The following is a 21,970-nucleotide window of genomic DNA, read 5'->3' on the forward strand; positions in this document are numbered from 1 at the left end:
TATCCATAATAATACATTTTATTAAAAAATCCATCATTTTTATCTTAAATTTGGACTAAACGGTTTTGGTTCCATGAAAGACCAACATATTATAGTCAGTTGCAATTATTCGTTTTCCATCTTTGTAATTAATGACAAAATTTTGAGTATTTTCTTTTTCTTTTATGTAATCCTCTATATACTCATCATATTCTTTTTTGGGTATATTATGTAAAACAGGATTAACGGATATATGAAGATCTAGAAGAAAATAATGATCAATAACTTATATTTTAATAGTAATTTTAATTTCCAAATATTGCATTGGTGGTGGTCACAAGAAATAAGAGAGTTGGTAGGTGCCAAAAAGAAAACCTGTCGAATCTGGCTACAAGCAAAAAATCCAGAAGACTGGAGATCATACACTTACTGGTAGAGGGAAGTTAAAAAAACTGCCACCAAAAGAAAAAACCAAACGTCAGACAAAAAATGTGAAGAAATAAACAGATATATGGGCGGAACTGGGGTATCTGAAGCAAAAAAGTTTATGACAAACCTCAAAAAAGGTCAAGAAGATACATAAATAATAAACCCTATAAGTATATCAGAGTGGTAGGAATATTCTAAATCTCTATTAATGGAAGCTAGACCACATTACAAAATAAATTAGAGTAACTTAAGAAGAAAAGGTTCAATAGACCAAAACGAAATACAACAAGTCAGTGTGGCCCAAATAAGACAAACCTTAAAGCAAATGAAAAACTGGAGAGCTACACCTGGAAATGCCTAATTGAACAACAAAATATTCCACTTCATCCCCGCGCCAATTTCCACGCTAACACCCACGCCAACCTCCATCCAAACCACGTCACCATCGACGGTATAAATGAACCGTCCTCTGTTCGCAGTAGCAGTAATGCATTGGTTAGTGATCAACGTAGTAGGATCTAGGGGCTTGGAAGACCTCGGAAGCCTACGTTTTGCAGACAATACACTTATAATGAGGAATAAAAACAATGATTTACAGAACGTAATCCAACGTCCTAACGAATGCTGTCATGAATACGGGTGAGGTTGAATTTTAAGACTAAATTCAGATGCAAACATCAAACTAGTAATGATATTATAATTGAGAGCAGAGATACCTTCAAATACTTGTATGTATTTGTAATATATGTGTGCATAAAATGTGTACTCTTCTTTGTGGCTTTAAATTTTGGTGTTACAGAAGAATTCTACGAACATTAGGGCAGAGAGGACAAAAAGGATGTTAAAAACAGTTGAGATGAAAACAATTAGAAAAATTGATAGAAAAATACTATGAGGCAGAGCTAGAAGTACAGATATACGACGTAGGTGTCAGGTAGAAAACATCAAGAACTGGGTCAGAAATAGAAGAGTAGAATGGAATGATCATATAAGCATATAAGCATATAACAAATAGAGCAGCAAAGACGGCAAAAGACGGTTCCCCAATAGGAAGATGATTAGTGTGAAGACCATATAAACTTACTGGAGGCACATTGAAAAACGGACAGTCATGTCTAGATAAAAAGAAGAAGAAAAGGAGAAAAATAACCAGAAAGAATGATTTAAATGCAGGTAGCAATGATGATTTTCAACCTTCGATACAAGGTGGAACTTGAAGAAGAAGTTGGGAAAGAGAAAGATAACATACACTTGGACAATAGGATCACAGTTAATGTTCTAGGTAAAGAAAGAAGCACTGGAACTTATTATGCAGAAAGAAAATTGTGATAAAAATTGGCGTAACCAACTTCACCTTTCTGGTGGATTTTATTAATGTAATTAAAGAACCACAACTATTTATCACAGTTGCATGGTATCTATTAAAAAATTTCTTACCTTCTAAAAAAAGGCATAACTAATGGGTGCTACTTATGATTAAGTTTATTATTATTTACATGTTACCTCGACATTCATCTTCGGACTCTAACACGTGACGGTGAAACTCGTTATTGTAAACATAGTTTTTAAACCCAGCTGCTTCTATATCTTTTCTATATTCCTCTTTAGGATTTTTAGTATAATAATATACTGAGATGGCATCTTCCTGACGGTATTTTCCCCATTTTGGATGAGATCTTAAATTGTGGAACATCCCATCAACTGGAAGGCGTTCGAAAAAATTAAGAAAGACTGAACCTCCTGGTTTAAGCATGGTATAAAAGTTTCTAAACGCTTGCCTGTAAAGAAGAAAACAATAATTTTTGGACAACCATTAATATTTGACATATACACATGACACACACCTACACATATACATACACAATCTCTTTTTCCTTTCCATACTGCTTCACCATAGGTTGTAGTAAGATAGTTTGGAGATAAAGGCAATAGAAAGAAGAGATCTGCAAGATGGATGAGTAGGAAATAAAGAGCTAAAAAGAGCGGAAGACTGGGAATACTTTAAAAACTGTGGAAATTTTAACAAAGGTTTAATTTTACTATAAACTCACATTAACCTTTTCTTGTTGTTTTAAATGTTCTAAACGTTTTGCTTTCCTCATTTCCTGAGGTAGATGTAGCTTCCTCCGTGGATAAGTTAGTTATTGCTCTGGAAACCTCAGAGACTTCTAATATTATTGCCACAAATTGGTCGCATTGTTCCTGTAATGATCCTTTTCCAAGTTTACATGCTACTTTTCTAACTTGGCTGCACCCCAATGAAGACGAAGAATAGTCAGAAATATTCTTCGGGACCAAAATATTTTTTTCTTCTTATTTACTCTATTTATGTTTGTTTTCAGTAAAACTCATTAAATCAGATTTGTTTTTTGGTTATTTTTGTAAAAATTACTATGTCCTTAGATGATTCACGCGGCCCGCGATTGTGAAATTGTTACTAATGTCTAGTTGCAGGCCATGGGTACGCCCCAGATGGACGATGAAGGTCAAATGTCTGTTATCTTTACAGTAGGAGAGTCACAAGTTAGTTATTTACTTCCGAAGGGAGTGTATAGTCGACTTCACGATTGAAAAAAGTTAATATGACGCACAATAACAAACAACTCCATTTTTTATAGTTGAAATTAGAAGCAGAAAAGGTTGCCGTTGAGTTAGAGGTGTTTGGAAAACTGAATATGAGTGATGATTTTTTTGATTATAAGGATATAGAATATTTGAATATCGTTGACGAGTGAATCCGACAATGAACCTGCAGGGAAAAAATGGAAAAAAAATTTAAGAAAAGGTTCACTAAAATCTTATATAAAATTTTAATTTGTATAATCCGATTTTTTTACTATTAAGCTGGTTTCACACAAATGAATTTACGTTTGTTCTATCTATTATAAATATATCATTTCAGTTGTCAGAAAACCTTGATTGAGTATATTGAGTGATATTCTTTTGTAGTAAACGTAAAACTCAATACTTCTGTAGGGCCATATTGTGTTTAGTCATCTCAAGTAATGGAGGACGAATTAGACAGTTCTTTGAATCAAGATGATCATTTTTTGGCAGATACTGTTAAGCTAGAAGAAAATTCTTTACAAGATTCAAACTGATGACCTATGTCCGAATGTTTTGCAATTTTGGATTGTCCTTTGGACTTTGGTATTCGTGAAAATTTAAAAAACGAAATGACTGAGAAGAATAAACGGTTATTGTTTGATTTGTTTGTCTCCAAAGTTATTATAGATATGATTGTGCTCGAAACAAATAGGTATTCAGAGCAACAAATTCTGACTGGAATAGTAAAGGAAACAATTATTAGGAAAAAGCCACGTTTTAATTATTGGAAAGAGACTATTTATAATAAAATGCGTGTGTTAATAGCTTTCTTTGGGTGGGAATATAGTCAAAGCCATTATTAGCTGATTACCGGCGCAAAATTTCTTTATATAAAAATGATATTACCAAATACATGCTCTGCGGTTCGCATTGCCCTTTCGCATGTTTTATCTAGCAAAAAATGACTTGAGTGTCTTAAAAATGACAGACTTTATAAAATTCAATGTTTTGTCAATGAATCAACTGTTTGCATTGATAAAACGATGATTACATTTAGAGGCAAGTTATCTTTTCGACAGTACGTGAACGGAAAACGTCATAAATTTGAAATAAAGCTGTTTTTTAGAAGACTTTACCTATACAATTAAAATATATTGCGAAAAAGAAAAAATTAATGGAAAACCGGTTGCTGAAAGGGTAGTTCTGGAAATATAATTAAAAACTTATTGGATCAGGTTAGGACCCTTGTTACGCACAACTGGCATACATCAGATCGCTGAAATCTTGAAAACTAGATTCATGATATAGGAATGTTGAGAAAAAACCGAAAAATCTTCCCAAAGATGATGTAGAAGCCAAACTTAAGAAAGGGGAGGTCATTGTCAAATCAAACAAACATAATATTGTAGTTATGAAGTAGCATGACATAAAAGACGTACTTTTTCTGTCTACAAAACATAGAGACGATATGAGGTACCGCATAGGAAAGGTCCTAAAAGAAATCTACAGCCATTACCGAGTACAATAACGTAAAAGTGTTTGTAGACATGTCAGATCAAAAGACAGACAGTTAAAGTGTTAAAAAGGAATACAACTTGGTTCAGAATATTGTTCTGACTGACTCGTATACTAACTGTATAATCGAAAATATTGTTAAATTAAAGACGTCTTTGATATACGTCTAGTTTTATTTTAAATATTTTTGTATAAATAGCTTTATAATTTAGCCGAAACAAAAGAAAACCAGAGATTTTGCACACACTGTATCAGAACACACCCTTACCTTGGATTATCGGTCATATGAATAAGGAAAAATCCAAAAATATGATCAAATCTATTTTCCATGTATATTGGTGGATGTCTTACATTTACATCAAGTTCACAAACAGTAGATCTTGGTATTTTGATAATATTTTTGGCATACTCGACCATAATTTGTGATTTATCAGTAGCAACAAATTCCTTGTAATCTTGGGGAAGAATTGGAACAATACTTTTTAGTGAATTTTCACCTGAAGCGATTCCACATTCTAAAATCGATGCATTGTTTCTCCATTTTAATAAATATGCGTACTTTTGAAGATGTTCGTTGGTAATTTCCAAAATTCTACCACTACTCTTAGACCATTGTTTCGGTAAATGCATTTCTCTTTTGGATATGGTGTATTCTATATTTGGTTTACTAAGTTAATAAGTATTGACTTAAATACGGAGTTTTACACCGTAAATAAAATTCAAAATTTAAATAACCAAGGCGTGTCGGAAAAATAATAAATAGTATGCATGCATTTGTTTTAGTTCAGTAAAAATAGCGTTATATTTGTAAAAATGTAATTTTTACACATAAACTACTTTTGAAGATTTAACACATCAACTCCTTGTTGAAAAAAAAGGGGATGGCGAAAAAACTTAAGGAAGTTCTCGATTTCTAACGTCAGACTTATTACAGGGAACCAATTACGCACAGGAGAGAGGGCAATGCATAGCAACTGTATATCGAATACCAACGTCACCAAAGTGTAAAGTACCGTGGAAGGGCAGAAATTTTTGCATAACTCTTTAAAGATAGAAACAGTACTGTAATAGACTAAATAAATATTAAAAAAAAAATACTGAAATACAAAAAAGTCAAAAATTCATAATAATAAACACCAATAAAAAAACATACGAACAAAAAAGCTGCAGGTAAAGACGAAATACCAAACGAATTACTGAAATATTGTGGAGCAGCAATGACAGAACAACTACCAACATTAATTAATAAAATTATAAAACACATTATAATACTTTAAGAATTGAGAACGAGCGAACTAATCCTACTATTTAAAAAAGGAGATAAAAAGCAGCCAGAAAACTTCAGAGGGATAAACTTGTTAAATACTAGCCTAAAACTTACAAACTAAAATTTACAAGTGCTAATAAATCAGAGGATAAGATAAGCAGATGAAAAACAGGGTTTTCGTAGTGGAAGATCGTCTACAGATGCAATATTTGTTGTAAAGTAAATTAGTGAGAAGTCACTGAGTATAATATACCAGCATTTCTGTGTCTGATTGACCTAAAAAAAGCGTTTGACACAATCAAATCAAAGACTCAAAGATGTAATCAATCTTCTGTATAATAGAAAAGTTTTCCTAAACATTATAAAAACTATCGAAAACACTCCCAAAACAACCAAATGGAAGTCAAAATAGATAGACAACTTACAGAACCTATAGAAATAGGTAGCGGAATAAGACAAGGGGATTCATTGAGCCCCATGATCTTCAATTTAACCGTGGATGAAATCATTACAAGCATTAACAAAGGAAGGGGATCATCATCATCATTATCAGCCCATAGTCGTCCACTGCTGAACATAGGCCTCCTCGAAAAACCTCAATTCAGATCTATCTTGCGCTGCTGCAATCCAGTTGGTACAAATCCTCTTTATGTCGTCAGTCCATCTTGTGGGTGGTCTTCCAGGGTTTCGTCTATCCGCTCTCGGTCTCCACTCCAAGATTTTTTTGGTCCACCTATTATCCTTCATTCTAGCGACGTGTCCTGCCCACCTCCATTTAATTTTGGCTATGTGTTTTATAATGTCTTCTACACCACTTTTTCTACGGATTTCTTCGTTTCTTACCCTATCTCGCAACGTTATGCCTAACAATGATCCATTCTATGTTGCGTCACTTGTAGTTTTCGTGTAGATGTCCTTGTTAGGGTAAGTGTCTCTGCGCCTTATGTAAGGACAGGCAGGACACACTGATTAAAGGCTCTTCTTTTTAAGCTGATAGGTATATCACCTTTAAAAATATCACGCAGTCTTCCATATACTGCCCATTCCAGTGTTATTCTTCTTAGCAGCTCACCAATTTGATTATCTCTACTAATTTTTACCGTATGTCCAAGGTATAGGTAGCTGTCAACAATTTCAATTTCGACGTCTTCTAGCCTTAGAGGATGGCTCGGAACTAAATTAGTCATTATTTTTGTCTTTTGGTAGTTAATATTTAGACCTACTTTACGTGCTTCATCCCTGAATTCATTTAACATATCACTGGCAGCCTTTAGGTCATATGAAATCAGAACAATATCATCTGCGAATCGTAGATGACTAAGCATCTCACCATCAATATTTATTCCTTTACTTTCCCATTCCAGTGACTTCAAAGCATGTTCAATAATTACAATAATGAACAACTTAGGCCACATAGTATCTCCCTGTCGTATACCTCTTCTGATATGTATCTTATTGGTAGAACCGCGCAGATTTATAGTTGTTATACCATTATATTTTCTATATTATTGGTGTACCTATGATCAATTCGACACTCTTACAATGCCTTTAGAAGTGCGGGTGGTTCTATATTATCAAACGCTTTAAGTCTATAAATGTTAGAACTAGAGGTCTATTGTATTCAATTGATTTTTTAATCAAGACTTTTATGCACTGTAGGTGGTCATTTGTACCGTAGTTGGGGCGAAAACCAGCCTGTTTTCTTGGCTGATATAGTTTTATAGCTTCTGTAACTATTCCATCATCTCCTGGCGCCTTGTTGTTTTTCATTTTTTTGAGTGCCTATTGTATCTCATCTTGAGTAATTTCTGGAATGTCCTTAGATCCCTGGTTTTGATCCTTTTATCTACCGTCTTCATTTACGTTATTGTTAATTTGGTTTGTGTATAATATAGTGTAAAACTCTTCGACTATTTCAAGTATTTTCTGTCTGTCTATTGGTACTTCACCCTCTTTATTCCTAAGCTGGAAAATTTCTTTTTTACTTGTCGCCATTTTTCGTCTCATTACCTTTATGCTCCTGTTTTGCTCTATAGTCTGTACGATTTTTCATGTTTAAATTTCATAATATCTCTTCTCACAGCTTTCGATATATCTTTATTGAGTGACCGAATGGTTTGTGGGTCAATGTCCCTTTCACTTTGTAACTGTATTCTTTCTGTTATTTTGAGTTGTGTTTTTAAAGTGATCTTTTGATCCCGTTTGGGCAAAAACGTGTTTGTGCCAGTTTAAGTGTATCAACTATTTGTTTGTTCAACTCACCGACATCGTTTGGTATTATGTTGTGATCAAGAGTGTTGTTAATGTAGTCTCCAAATGCTGTTTCGTCTTGGGGGCGTGTCCAGTGAGAGTATTCCTTTTTTATTATATGATTTCTATCTAAGTGAGTAGATATCTTAATGGTAGCTCTAACCATCCTATGGTCAGAGTTTGTCGAGAATCTATTAAGAACGGTCACTTCTTTAAATGACTAGAATAGTTAAGAAAACTAAAACAATATTTGTCTGCAAAGAACCAACCAGATGTAAAATAGAAATTGATGGCATCCGTATTGAGCAAGTGATGGAAATAAAATACCTGGGAATTGCACTGCCCAGCTATGGAGACCTGGACAAAGAAGTGAGAGATTAAGTACAAAAAGCAAATACACTGGCGGGATGCCTTAATAACAGTATATGGCGAAAAAAACACATTAACACTGAGATATGAAGTCAAGAGTTTATAAAACAAATGTAGGACCAATAATAACATTATGCCTCAGAAACAAGACCCAACACAGCCACAACGCAAAGGCTACTGAAACCGGCAGAGATGAGAGCACTGAGGAGAATTACAGGTAATACACTGAGATATCGAAAGAGAAGTGAAGACATTAGAAGAAAATGTAACGTACAGTGTACATAGAGGTACTATTCCGCCAATGATCAAGCAGAACTGCTTGTTAAGAGGAAGAAGCAGAAGAAGAATAATCACCAACAGGGCTTCGCTAATTTTTTTGTAGCAAAAAATCATCATTAGCCATACTTCTGCAAGTTGAACATAGTCAGTTTTCCCCTAATTTCTTCCAGTTATGTCGGTCTTGAGGTTTCTGCAGTCAATCCCCAACGATTCTGGCTAGTCTACTGTCGACTTGTGGCCTCCACACTGTAATTTTTATGCCCATGCCCTCGTCCATTCTGGCCATATGGCTCGCCCAGTTTCTTTTGAACCATGTTATGCGCTCCATGACATCTGTAACGTCTGTCCTTATTTCTTCGTTTCTAACTCTGTCTCTGAGAGTCAGTCCAAGTAGCGAGCGTTTTACTCGTCTTTGGGCTACTCTGACTTTGGTTGCTGTAGCCTGGGTTAGAGAAAGTGTAAGACTTATAACTAGAAGCACACATTGATCGGACCTCTTCTTTTTTAAATAAATATGTCTAATAGAGCCCAATATGCGGCCCATGCTAAAGTGATTCTTCTCTGCAGTTTAGCAGTTTGGTTGTCTTTTATGACCTAAGTATTTATATTTATGAACGAATCCTATTTCGTTGGAGTCGACTTTTGAACTTTCATTTCAGATTTTACATGTATTGTGTCTTTCCATTTATGTTTAAACCAACCTCAATACAGGCGGCAACTAACTCATTAAGCATAGTTATAATCTTTTTTAGGTAATCTGCTATCAGAACAATGTCGTTTGCAAATCGTAGGTGGGAGAGCAGATCATCTCGACGTTGATTCCTTTGGCTTCTCACTTCAATTTTTTGAAAACATGTTTCAGAACTGCCTTAAGGAGTTTGGGAGATGTGTCTCCTTGCCTGATTCTTATTTTAATTTTTATACATTGTGTATCTTTATGTAGCCTTACAGTCATGGTTCTATTATTGTATATATTTGCGATCAGTTTGGAATACTGATGATCTATGCGACTTTCCTCCAACGCTCTCATAGCAAAGAATATCTGCTGGTTATATGACAATGATATCATCATCATCATGCAACCTCTTCTGTCCACTGCTGGACATAGGTCTCTCCCATTTTTCGCCACTCTTGACGGTTCTGTGCTTCTTGTTGCCATTTCTTGGATATTCGTCTAATGTCGTCTATCCATCGTGTTGGTGGTCGTCCTCTGCTGCGTTTGTCTTCTCGTGGGCGCCAGTCAATTAGTTTTCTGGTCCATCTTGTGTCTTTCAGTCTCGCTATGTGACCTGCCCAATTCCAAAATGATGTTCTTGTGAAAATTAGGTTCATATTATATCCATAAGAGTATGTGTCAAGTGGTCGCCTAGTACTACATTATATTCCGTTGGGCATATCATTGCCATTCCAACGGTATGGAATGGAATTGGAATGGCAATGATATGCCCAACGGAATATAATGTAGCACTGGGCGACCACTTGACACATACTCTTATGGATATAATATGAACCTAATTTTCACAAGAACATCATTTTTAGAAACTATTACAGGTCAAATCCGCTAGACTTTTTAACTAATATTGTATGGAGACTTAATAGGGATTTATGAAAGTATCATTATCCAATAGGGTTTTTTTTATGGTTTCAGTGGCCTCAAAAATTTTTAAATAACAAAATTGGACAAAAACCCTGAATAACTGGAAATGTACTTTTAGAATGTATTTTTCATGCCCAAATATAGTTGTTTATTTCTTTATGATTAGATACGATCACTAAGTTTCTAGAGATTATTACGAATGCCCAAAACGACATTCAAATCCTTTTTACTTTGCGGAAAATCAATAGCAAGACCTATTTTGTTTTATTTTCTTTCATGGACTATTATGTGTTTATCGCAATATTAATAATATTAATTTACATTAAGAATATTATTAACATAGTTATCTTCTGGATAAAACGGTATATATTAAAGATATACTTAACGAAAAAAGAGACAAAAATACGATAGTATGATTTAAAAAAAATATATTTTGTAGTAACAACAAATTGGCGACGAAATTGACAAAAACTAATTTTAGATATATCGGGTAATTATTTGTAAGTACAATTAGTACTGGAAATAAGCTACAATTAAAGATTAAAGTAACTACGTTTATTGACGTTTCAATTTCCACTTCGGAAATCGGAAATAAATGATTTCCAAAGTAAAAATTGAAAGGTCAATAAACGTATTTGAACCTTTAATTGTGACTTATTCCCATTTAAATAGTAATTACTTTAATATGCCATAAGAAAATAGCTTCAGAACAATATTAGTAATGAAAGTTGTAGAGAAACTTGAGATAATTAATATATGAAAATTTCAGATATGCCCAATTATTCTAAAATATTGAGAGCCTCTGAAATACTGTATCTTGTAGATTTGACATACTACTGCATATTTAAAAATAATAAAACGGGATGTGGCAGTCTGGAAGGGACCGAGAAGTGGAAGCCTAATTCTGTTCTTAAGCTTTTCATATTTTTGTTGTTCTGTATGACTTCTTCTATTTTTATTTTTTGTTCTTTTCTCTTATTTTCTTTTATCATTCTGCTTATTGTTTTATTGATTTTTACATATTCTATAGATTTTCTTTTGCCTTCTTCGTTCAGCTTCCTTCTTTTATTCATAATTTTCTTTGTTTCTGTTGATATATAGTTCTTCTTTTTTAGATCCTTTTTTGCTATTTCTTTTCCTGTTAGTTATCAGCCGCCCATTCTGGGTCAGACGCTGTTTGTAGTCGTCCACTTTGGATCAGACGCTACATTTAATTTTATACTAATCCTAAAATCGAGGGTGCCTCTTCCGCAATACACACCGTACCGAAGATGTTCTTCTCCTCCGTGGATACCATTGTGGTCTTCATCCGTGACCCTGGACAAGGCACCCTAAGCAGGTACTAGTTTCCTGGGTCAGGAAACTCTTGGAATCTGCGGAGGGCAGGGACTGATTCACTTTCCCTGGTAGGACTGTCCAAGGGAGTTCCTACCCGCTACCCAATGCTAACTTTGAGTAGCATTATTTAATAAAATTGTTGCAAAGAAGTAAATGACAGCGTAATATTACCAATGATTCACCAGTGCCAACAGGTTAAAGAGAAAGACAAGTATATATTCAATAGGTATATTATTTAAAAGCTCCAACTAACAAAGAAGTAATTTCAGATACGTTAACATACCAGGATGTTGCCAAAGTTAGTGCAAGTTGACATCAATGAAGTAAGCAAGGTTTCATATATACCTCTATCATTATTGAATCTCAACTTTGCATTAACTTGTCAGGACACACGAATTGCTTAAACAGAGTACTACCGATTTAAAGGAATATATCATAGTGGTTAATCTGAGGTTCACTAGTGAAATTTATTTTTAAAAATTATTATGATCAATTTGACTTAAGTTACTAATGTGAGTTTTCCTGTTAAGAGCATTGGGATGTTTAATTATGTAACACATTTACAAAAACTGTCTTTTAGTAAAATTTCTTTCATGGCTAAGAATTTTAACCTCTTCATAATGGAAATTATGTTTAGAAGTGATGGCTGAGAACAAGTGTGCTTAGATAAGTTAATATTACTACGGTGGAACGGTAATCTACCTCTAAGTGACCGCCCAGTCCGATCTATATAACAAGAATTACATTGGGCACAGAGACACCCGGTAAACAACGTTAATTTCTTCAAGTGGTGTCTTAGTTTTGGAAAATAAGTTCCTGACAGTTTTAGCGTTTTTTATTGCTAATTTGACTGGTTGGTGTTTTTCTAAATAATTTAGTTATTTTGTGTGTAACTTAAGGGAAGTATGGCAACGAGGAATAATGGGATATTGACGAAATCGAAGTGTTGTATCCATATCTTTTAGTCTGCAGAACTGTATTATCAACAGTGTTATTTGAAATTAACCTTAATTGGTTTCCATTGGGTAAATTATTTATGGCGGAACCGTTACTTCTTAAAAAAAGATACTGATTAATTAAGGAAATAAGGTATGAGTTTTCGACAAGAACACTTCTAAGTAAAAGAAAGAATTCCCTTCGATTATTCGCATGTTTTAACCTTTGTTAACTAAAAGTAAGGGTTTGGATGAGGTTAATTTTATATTTGAATGAATAACAAGAATGATAGCTGAAAAACCTGTTGGAAGTAATAGGTTTCCTGTACCAATTTGTAACTTAGGTGTTATCTAACCTCCTAAAGACACGCATATCCAAAAAATGTACGCCAATAGTGGTGGAATCTTTTAATTAACAAGTGAATTGTAAATTAGGATTAAAATGATAACACTGACAATATGGATCATGTCTTGTCCAGTGGTAATGCTAAGATAAGGTCATCCACGTAGCGCCTAATAAAAGGAATTTTGAAAATCCAATAACCTTAATCGGTCAGCAATTAAGCAATCTAACCTAAGTCACCTGTTTCTTAGGATGTGATTGCAAAATTATTGCAATTAGTGTTTGATACTAATTTCTTAGTTTTTGATGATTAATAGTATGTACAAGTATTTGGAACACCTATAGGTTCCCCTATTTCTCCTATCCTCGTTAATTATATTCTTAATGACTTAAAAAAAAATGAAAAAAAAAAAAACAATAATAACAAAACAATGATTTTAGTTTTATTTCTGGCTTAAATAGGTTTGGTTGCGTGAAACACAAACATCTTATAATCGGTTGAAATTATTCGTTTTCCATCTTCGTAAGTTATAAAAAAATTTGGAGTATATTGTATATAATCCTCAATGTATTCACTATATTCTTCTTTGGGTATGTAATGCAGAATTGGATTTACAGATGTATAAAGATCTAGAAAGAAACAATATTAACAATTTAATCATTTATTTTTATACGGATTATGGAATTGATGTTTACTTGATGGAAATTCATGTATTGTAAAAATGATGTTGACCTAATAATAAAACTTTTTCTGGATTCAACATTCTTTAAGAATTTAAAACAGTGTTTTATGTTAAACAATAGAACGAACTTACGATGGAATTGTAAATTAGCGTAAAGAAGGTGGACATTGTGACGGATGAGAGGGTTCTGTAATAATCCTCCTAAGATGCAGGTTCTTTTCATTGTTAAGTAATTAAGGAAGTATAACAGCGCACCTTCACTTGACGAAATCTACATTTATTCTAATTTGTCAATTGAATATTACGGTGTTTTTTGAAGATGTTTCTTCTCTATCATGAAAAAGGGTCAAACTTAACTAATGCGTGCTACTAATGATCTATTATTGCTTATACATTACCTCTAAATTCTTCTTCAGACTCAAACACATGACGGTTAATTTCGTTATTGTAAACATAGTTTTTAAACCCAGCTGCTTCTATATCTTTTCTGTATTCCTCTTTCGGATTTTGTGTATAATAATATATTGAAACAGCATCTTCCTGACGGTATTTTCCCCATTTTGGATGAGATCTTAAATTATGAAACATCATATCTACTGGAAGCCGTTCATAAAAATTCAGAAAGATTGAACCTCCTGGTTTAAGCATCGTATGAAAGTTTCTAAACGCTTGCCTGAAAATTAAAAGATAGTTTATGGATGTTTCCAAATCAGTATCATACATTATTTATTAAAAGAAATAACATCATACGAACTGAAATATGCTATCAAGATCAGATTTCTTATATTATGTTACAAAAAATGGGTGTAATGGCTAAAAGACTAGTACTACATATTTAGAACTGTATTTTGCAAACTGGAATACCCCCTTACAAATTTAATGATTGGTTTGTTATATTAATTCTAAAACCGCGAAAAGACAAAGATAATCCGGAATCATATAGACCAATAACATTATTGCCATGCATTTTTAAAACATTTGAAAGAATTCTAAAATTGAGAATGGAAATTTGGTTGAGGCGGCATAATATTCTACCAGCAACACAATATGGATATAAACAAGGCTATGGAACCACGGATGCAGTAGTTCGACTGACTACAGATTTTCAAATTGGTTTTTCTAATTCCATGACAACAGGTGCATTGCTTATCGACATAAAAAGTGCATATTATGACAATATTAATTTAAATATACTCTGTGATAAACTGGTGTTTCTTTGCATTCCAAAATCAATAGCACATTTACTATTAAATCTATACAAAGACAGAAGTGTATCGATAAGAATAGGTCACAATATTATTGGACCCAAGATTACATCAAAAGGTATTCCACAGGGAGCTCTTTTAAGTCCACTTCTTTTTAATTTGTACATATACGATTTGCACAAATTATGGTCTCCCAATACTGTTTGCTCAAAATATGCTGATGATATTGTCATCTAATCACATAAGAAAACGTACAGTGAAACCACTACTGAACTCAAACATTATGTACAACTTGGATAATTGGACTTGGTTAAATGGATTCAATATTTCGTACCCAAAATGTGCCGTAGTATTTTTTTCAAGAAAACACCCTATTAAAGATCACGCTGTAACCTTACATGGCAATGATATTCCAATTGTTTCGGAATTTAGATATCTTGGTGTCGTACTTAACAGAAAATTGTTTTGGACTCAAAATATTAATTATACAATAAAATTGGTCGCTGCGAAAAAGGTATTAATTTTCTTAAAATGGTGAGTAACAGATCGTGAGGTGCAGACTAAAACATTGCATTCAATTTTTTTTGAGCCTACATAAGATCTATTAGAGATTACTGCTATTGGTCAGCTAGCATAACTAATTTATGTAAATTTGATAAAATCTGCTTTAGAATATGCAATAAGTTAAATATCGTCTGAGCTAACAGGAGGATTTGCTGATCAAGGATCAAAACTGTTGCTGGCCTTTGCTGATGATATAGATGCAGTCACGCATTCAACAAGAGACATTAGAGAGGTATTTTCACAGCTTGAGGAGGAAACAGGTAGTCTGGGTCTTCAAATAAATGAAGAAAAGACGAAATACATGGTAGTAACCAAAAGTCCAAGACCAAGAGTTAGGCAGAACATCAGTACTAATGATCACAACTTTGAATTAGTAAAGGAGTTTAAATACCTGGAGGCGATAATCACAGCTGACAACCACATAGAATCAGAGGTCTCAGCAAGGATAGCTACGGGAAATAGAGGATTATACTCCCTTTCAACATTAATAAAATCGAAGCTGCTAAAAATATTATTGTATGATGTGAAAATAATTGTAGGAAATTTTAACGCCAGAGTTGGTAGGATGCTTTCAGACAAATAACTGGAGGAAAGAGCAAACACAAAGACAGCAATCTAAATGTTACAAGATTGATTGAATTTGCTTTTGAACATAGAACATAGTTATAGAGGAGCGGGTGAAAATTCATGATAAAAGTAAAAATGGAACAAATGATGGCCACATATACTAGAAGGAATAGCCAGCAAATGAAACGATGTCAAACGTGTTATACCATTGCAGAACGAAGAAATTGGAAAAAAATTCCAAGAACAAGTAGAGAGGAAACTATTAGGATGGGAAGTAGCACAAGAAATATACACTAGGTGGGAACGAGTCAGAGAAATGATTCAACAAGCAGCTGAGTTAGCACTACCAAAACCCGCTCAAAGAAGACAAAAATATTGGTATGATAATGATTGTAAGAGAGCGATTGAGGAGAGGAATAGTCAGAATAAATAGCATAAGGAAAAATCATTTGAATAATAGGAAACTATATGCTGAAAAAAGCAGAGAGCCAAAAAAAGAACATGCAGAACAAAGAAGGTTGTAGCTAAAAGAAAAATTTAATAGACGCAAAACTGAGTAGATGGAGCACATATTTTAAAACTGTACGAAACACTGATAAAGATAAATATCTTCAAATACAGCAGCAACTAGAAGAAAAAATAAACCAAAATAACAATAATGAGATACCAACAAAAGGAAAATTAATAGACATAATAAGGTTTTTAGAAACTATTAAAGCACTCGGTGAAAATGGCAGCATAGCAGATTTCCCAAAGAAACGTGGTCAAAGCTTACAGAAAGAAATCACAGAATTGATACGTAAAATTTAAGAAAACCTGTGTAAATATCAAACTGGTTTTAGAGCAAATAGATCAGTAATAGACCAAATTTTGAGCGATACATTAAAATATTTTGAGTTTTCGGATAAAATAATACGATAGAAGGTCATGTCTCTGACTGCTGTAAACTCACTAGAGGCCTTCGACAAGGTAACCCCCTGTCTACTGTATTTTTTATTCTAATACTGCAAATAATTCTAAGGGAAAGCCATATACACACAATGCGTAGTATACGCGGTCGATCTTGCCCTAATAATAAGTGATTAACAGAATTAAAAGACTCAAAAGGACAGCCAGGGAGTATGGGCTGAAAGCAAATGATGGGGAAACCAAGTATATGAAGATGAAGATAGATGAAGATAGATGAAGATAGATGAAGATAACATAGTGAGAAATCTATATTGGAACCAACAGGCTGTGGTTACATTAGATGGAAATAGCACGGATGCGCAACAGATAAGTAGAGAAGTGAGACAGGGCTGTGTACTTTCACCATTACTATTTAATATATATTCCGAAGGGGTATTTACGCAAGCACTTGAAAACTGTACAGAAGGGATCAAGATAAATGGTGAAAATATAAATAACATCCGTTATGCTGACGATACAGTCATTATCGCTGAAAGTGAGACAGACCTGCAGACGTTACTAAACACAATTTGTGATACTGAAGAACAGTTTGGTATAACAATAAACATAAAGAAAACAAAAACCATGGTTATCAGTAAGAGGGGCAAAATCATTACAGGGATCCATATAAAAAATGAAGATATTGAGCAAGTTGACAAAATGAAAGAAACGAAAAAGAAATTCGCTCAAGAATAGAGCAATCAAGTACAGTCTTTTTGAAAATGAAGAAATTTGTCAGTAACCAAAGACTCAATCTGCAAATCCGATTTCGGATGGTAAAATGTTATATCCACTCTATTCTTCTTTATGGTGTCGAAGTCTGGACTGTTAATGTTAACTTAATAAAAAAACTGAAAGCTTTTGAGGTGTGTCTTTTTAGGAGAATTTTGAAGATACCATGGACCGATCATATTACGAACGAAATGGAGTTGCACAGAATGGGAAGAGACAGAGAACTTTTGACCACCATTAAAAGGCGAAAGACAGCATATTTGGGGCACATACTTAGAAGAAAAAAAGAAGAAGAGAAGAGATAGAAATGATAAGTACTGGTTGTTGCACTGATTATGAAGGGTAAAATCGAAGGAAAAAGGGGTCCTGGTAGACGACAAATATCCTGACTGAAAAACATTCGCGACTGGACCGGGTTAAACACATAGACGCTCTTACGAAAAGCAGAAGATAGAGACGAATTTGCAATGGTTATAGCCAACCTTCATTAGTGGAGGCGGCACTAGAAGAAGAGGAATGAAGATGAAAGGAAATAATGACCATTTAGGACAGTTTTGAAAAGTATCTGCTCCAGATAAAAAATATGGGAAATAAAACTTTAAGATAGTCGGACAGTTGGATTATTTGGAACTAACGTTAACAAATAGAAACCAAGAGACTCAAAAAATCGAGAATAGAAAGACCAAAGGTAGTAAAATTGCTGAAACTGTAAATAAGATACTGAGGTTAAAGAAAATATCCAAAGAAGCAAAAAGAAGAATATATACAACGGTTATCCGACCAACGGTGCTATATGCTAGCAAGACGTGGATCTTAAGCAAAATCATAGAACTGAAGCTAGATAGATGAAAGCAAAAGTTACACAGTAGAAATGGAGGTATAAAAGATATACATATCTGGAGAAGAGGAACAAATAATGAAATAATGCAAATAAATGGACAACAAAAAATTTTAAATATTGTGAAAGTTCAATGACTAAGATGGCTCAGATACGTAGCTAGAATGCAGCAAAGAAGAGTCCCCAACGCATTAATAAATCTTGAAACTGGCACAAAAAGGAAAAAAGGATGACCACGATGAAAATGGATGGAATCGGTTAAAGAAAACTTGGGAAGACTGATAGGAAATATTAAGCATATTAGAACAAACACTGAAACAGCGGCAAAAGTTTGCTGAAGCAAGGAATTTAAAACTTAACAGTATAAAATAAATATATACTACAAAAGTTATCTTTTAAAAGTAAAAATAAAAGAAAATAATGAAAAATTAAGTCTTCAGTAACACCAAAACACACTCTTACCTTGGGTTATCAGTCATATGAATAAGGAAAAATCCAAAAATGTGATCAAATCTATTTTCCATGTTTAGTGGCGGATGTCGTACGTTTACATCAAATTCACAAACAGTAGATCTTGGAATATTGATAACGTTCTTAGCATACTCGAGCATAATTTTTGATTTATCAGTAGCAACAAATTCCTTGTAATCTTGTGGAAGAATGGGAACAATACTTTTTAGTGAGTTTTCCCCCGTAGCGATTCCACATTCTAAAATCGATGCATTGTTTCTCCACTTTAATAAATACGCGTACTTTTGAAGATGCTCGTTTGTAATTTCCAAAATTCTTTTACTACTTCTAGACCAGTGTTTCGGTAAATGCATTTCTGTTTTATATATGGTTTATTCTATATGTGGTTCACTTTGTTACAATTAATTGACTGCTATGGTATTGATTTACAATGCGAAGTTTTATATTATTAATGCAATTAAAAATTTAATTAACAAACGTGTGCCGAAGAAAAAATTTTAAAATAATTGGTTCATATGTGTAGATTTACTGTAGTCCAGTTAAAATAGCGCTTTTGTAAAAAAAAATACATTGGCGTTTTAAAGAAGTAAGCGCAAAATCTTGGTCCAATAATAAACTCATGGACAAAAATATCGAATATTTTGGAATTTTCTAATTTTTGTTTGTTTCAAAATAAATTCTGGTCAATCAAGTCGTTTATTGTAAAATAGAGTTTATTTTAACAATCTATAATGAACAATTTTAAGTTTTTATGCGGAGAAAATTGCGAAAAAAATAAATGTTTAATACCTATTAGGTAAATAAGATTATTTTACTCTAAACTTAAATGATAATTTAAATTGCTTAAACAAGTCATTTTAACTGAAAGAAGGACATGATCAGTAACGAGTATTCCCCCCTCTAGCTCTTATTACTGCTTGCATCTTTCTCAGTATGCTTGCAAGTTTATTTTTTAACATATCCTTGGGAAATTGCATTCCATTCATCCTGTGCAGCAAGCCGAAGCTGCTCTATCGTATTTGGAACGGGATTTCTTTGTCGTATGCTGCGTTTCCTCTATTGGATTTAAATCCGGGCTTACCTGTGGCCAATCCAATCTTCGAATTTAAGACTCATCAACATAATTCCTCACTATGGCAGCAGCATGTAGTCGAGCATTATCGTGCATTAACGTGAATCTTTCATGTCCAATGTAACTAACATACGACAAAACATGATCTTGCAGGATGTTTTAAACTTAAGAATCACCAGTCATCCGTCCAATCACTTTCACAAGTGCGGTAGGTACCTCCCAACTAATACCTTCCCAAAGAATTATGTCATTAACTCCAAAACTAACAGTCTGGGCGAGACTGCAGCTGGCGAATCGTTCTCCAACTCTTCTGTAGAGGTAGATTTGACCATCTGGCTTTTCTAATAGGATTCCGGTCATATCAGTGAAAAGATCGTTTTTCCAGTTGTCGATATATCACTAAATATGTGTTCTTGTAAATTCCAAACGACGAGCTTTCTGATTTTGGAGAAGGCGAGGAAATTTGGTGGGGCGTCTAGGCTTTAAGTTTGCTTCTTTTGATCTTCGTCTAACTGTTTATGAACTCACATTAACTTGTCTAACATTTAATAGCTCGTTTCTGAGGTGCATCGATGTCAATGAACGATTTCGTGTAGAATTAAGAACCAAAAAACGGTCATCAATTGCGGTTGCGAAGCAGTTTTTTTAATATGTTGCCTTTGAGGACACAAGAGACTTCCTCATCTGAATAGACAAATTTATTGTTTTCAATAACTGTTTTTAAATATTTGACCATTTATTCGTCATCTAAAACCTCAACTATCTTGGTAACATAGTGTGCAATATTCTTTTTACTGGCCAATTTTACGAGAACAAAATCACCTTCTTTAACTTGGAAGAGCTCAGTATTTCTTCACTTTCCTGTTGCTCTAATGAATAATTTTCATTTTCGTTTGCCAGAAAAGTTTCTAAATCCTCGTTACTTGAATCTTTTGTTATATTTTTCATCTTTTCATCAGATTCATCTGATCAACTATCGCAGAGAACCTTCCTTTTGACTGACTTCGGTTTTTTCACCTTACTTTGCAATAGTTCCTCTTTCTCCGGGGTGTCTGTCAAAATTCTTGTTTTACCACGCTTTCGTCCCTTGTGAGAAGTCTTTCGAGCTACGGCTTTGGGGAATAGGCGCACTACAAACGGGCTTTTGAAGTCGGCGTCATTTGCCTTGTTGTCATTATACTGCAGTGGAAGTGCCGGTGTCAAGTTTAATGTTGATGGATTTGCGGATAGTTGAAGGCTTGATAAGTAAGATGCCGTATTAGGATTTTCTTCTGATTCTGGATTTGGGCGATCTGTTACATAGGACGACAGATATTCGTGGTCGCCAAATATATTTTCATTAACAGGCCATATCCCTGTTTTTTCAATGTTTGCAGGGGTAAATGCTTTTGCAAATGCCTTGCCTACGAGTTTAGCTACGTCATAAAATGAGTTGAGTTGAGTTATCTACGAGGTGTGTGGCGGCAACGTTAATAGCACAATATTATTTTCCTTCGCCAAATCAATCACAAAAACTGCAATATGGGACTCGTAATTATCGAGTATTAGTAGCACTTTTTCTTGCATTCTCGGCTTAACGTGGGCTATAAAATGCTGCAAGTAGTGTAAAAAAAGCTTCTCGTTTGACCATCCTGATGGATTTGCGCCTTTAATTAAACCCAGTGGTGCACCATGTAACATATGGTCCTTGAAAAACACGCGAGGGAATATCAACATGGGCGGCACATGGTTACTGATGGCATTAACCGCAGCAATCAAAGTTACATTGATCCCTTTTTCTCCGGATGTCATACTACCGAGTTTCTTTACACCTTTAAAGGCTGTTATCTTAGGTGGGGCATGGACTGAAGAATTCCCGGTTTCATCTAAATTATAGATATTGGCAGGGGAAAACTTATAGCGTGACATTACTGTTTTAAGATTATTGAAAAAAGCTTGGATATTTTCTTTGTTAAAACTGGTTGACCTTGCCAAGATTGTAGCGACTGCGCGCGCAGAAGGCGTCCTAGAGGGGAAGAGTGGGAAAAGAATGCAGCATTGGA

At 34.1% G+C, this 21,970-nt stretch overlaps 2 protein-coding genes across 2 annotated transcripts; both read right to left on the reverse strand.

Annotated features, from left to right (window-relative positions):
* Positions 1 to 5,179, reverse strand: LOC140442899 (juvenile hormone acid O-methyltransferase-like). Its single transcript, XM_072533857.1, has 3 exons — positions 4,739 to 5,179; positions 1,912 to 2,186; positions 1 to 240 (listed from the first exon to the last, which is right to left on the reverse strand). Exons 1-3 carry the CDS (start codon positions 5,098 to 5,100, stop codon positions 56 to 58), a joined length of 822 nt encoding a protein of 273 aa, XP_072389958.1. The 5' UTR covers positions 5,101 to 5,179; the 3' UTR covers positions 1 to 55.
* Positions 5,180 to 13,302: 8,123 nt separating this feature from the next.
* LOC140442902 (juvenile hormone acid O-methyltransferase-like) lies at positions 13,303 to 19,243 on the reverse strand. The gene is made up of 3 exons (XM_072533860.1): positions 18,848 to 19,243; positions 13,930 to 14,204; positions 13,303 to 13,478 (listed from the first exon to the last, which is right to left on the reverse strand). Exons 1-3 carry the CDS (start codon positions 19,207 to 19,209, stop codon positions 13,303 to 13,305), a joined length of 813 nt encoding a protein of 270 aa, XP_072389961.1. The 5' UTR covers positions 19,210 to 19,243.
* Between the last annotated feature and the right edge of the window lie 2,727 nt (positions 19,244 to 21,970).

This window comes from Diabrotica undecimpunctata, chromosome 6 (assembly GCF_040954645.1).
Source record: "Diabrotica undecimpunctata isolate CICGRU chromosome 6, icDiaUnde3, whole genome shotgun sequence".
NCBI lineage: Eukaryota > Metazoa > Arthropoda > Insecta > Coleoptera > Chrysomelidae > Diabrotica > Diabrotica undecimpunctata.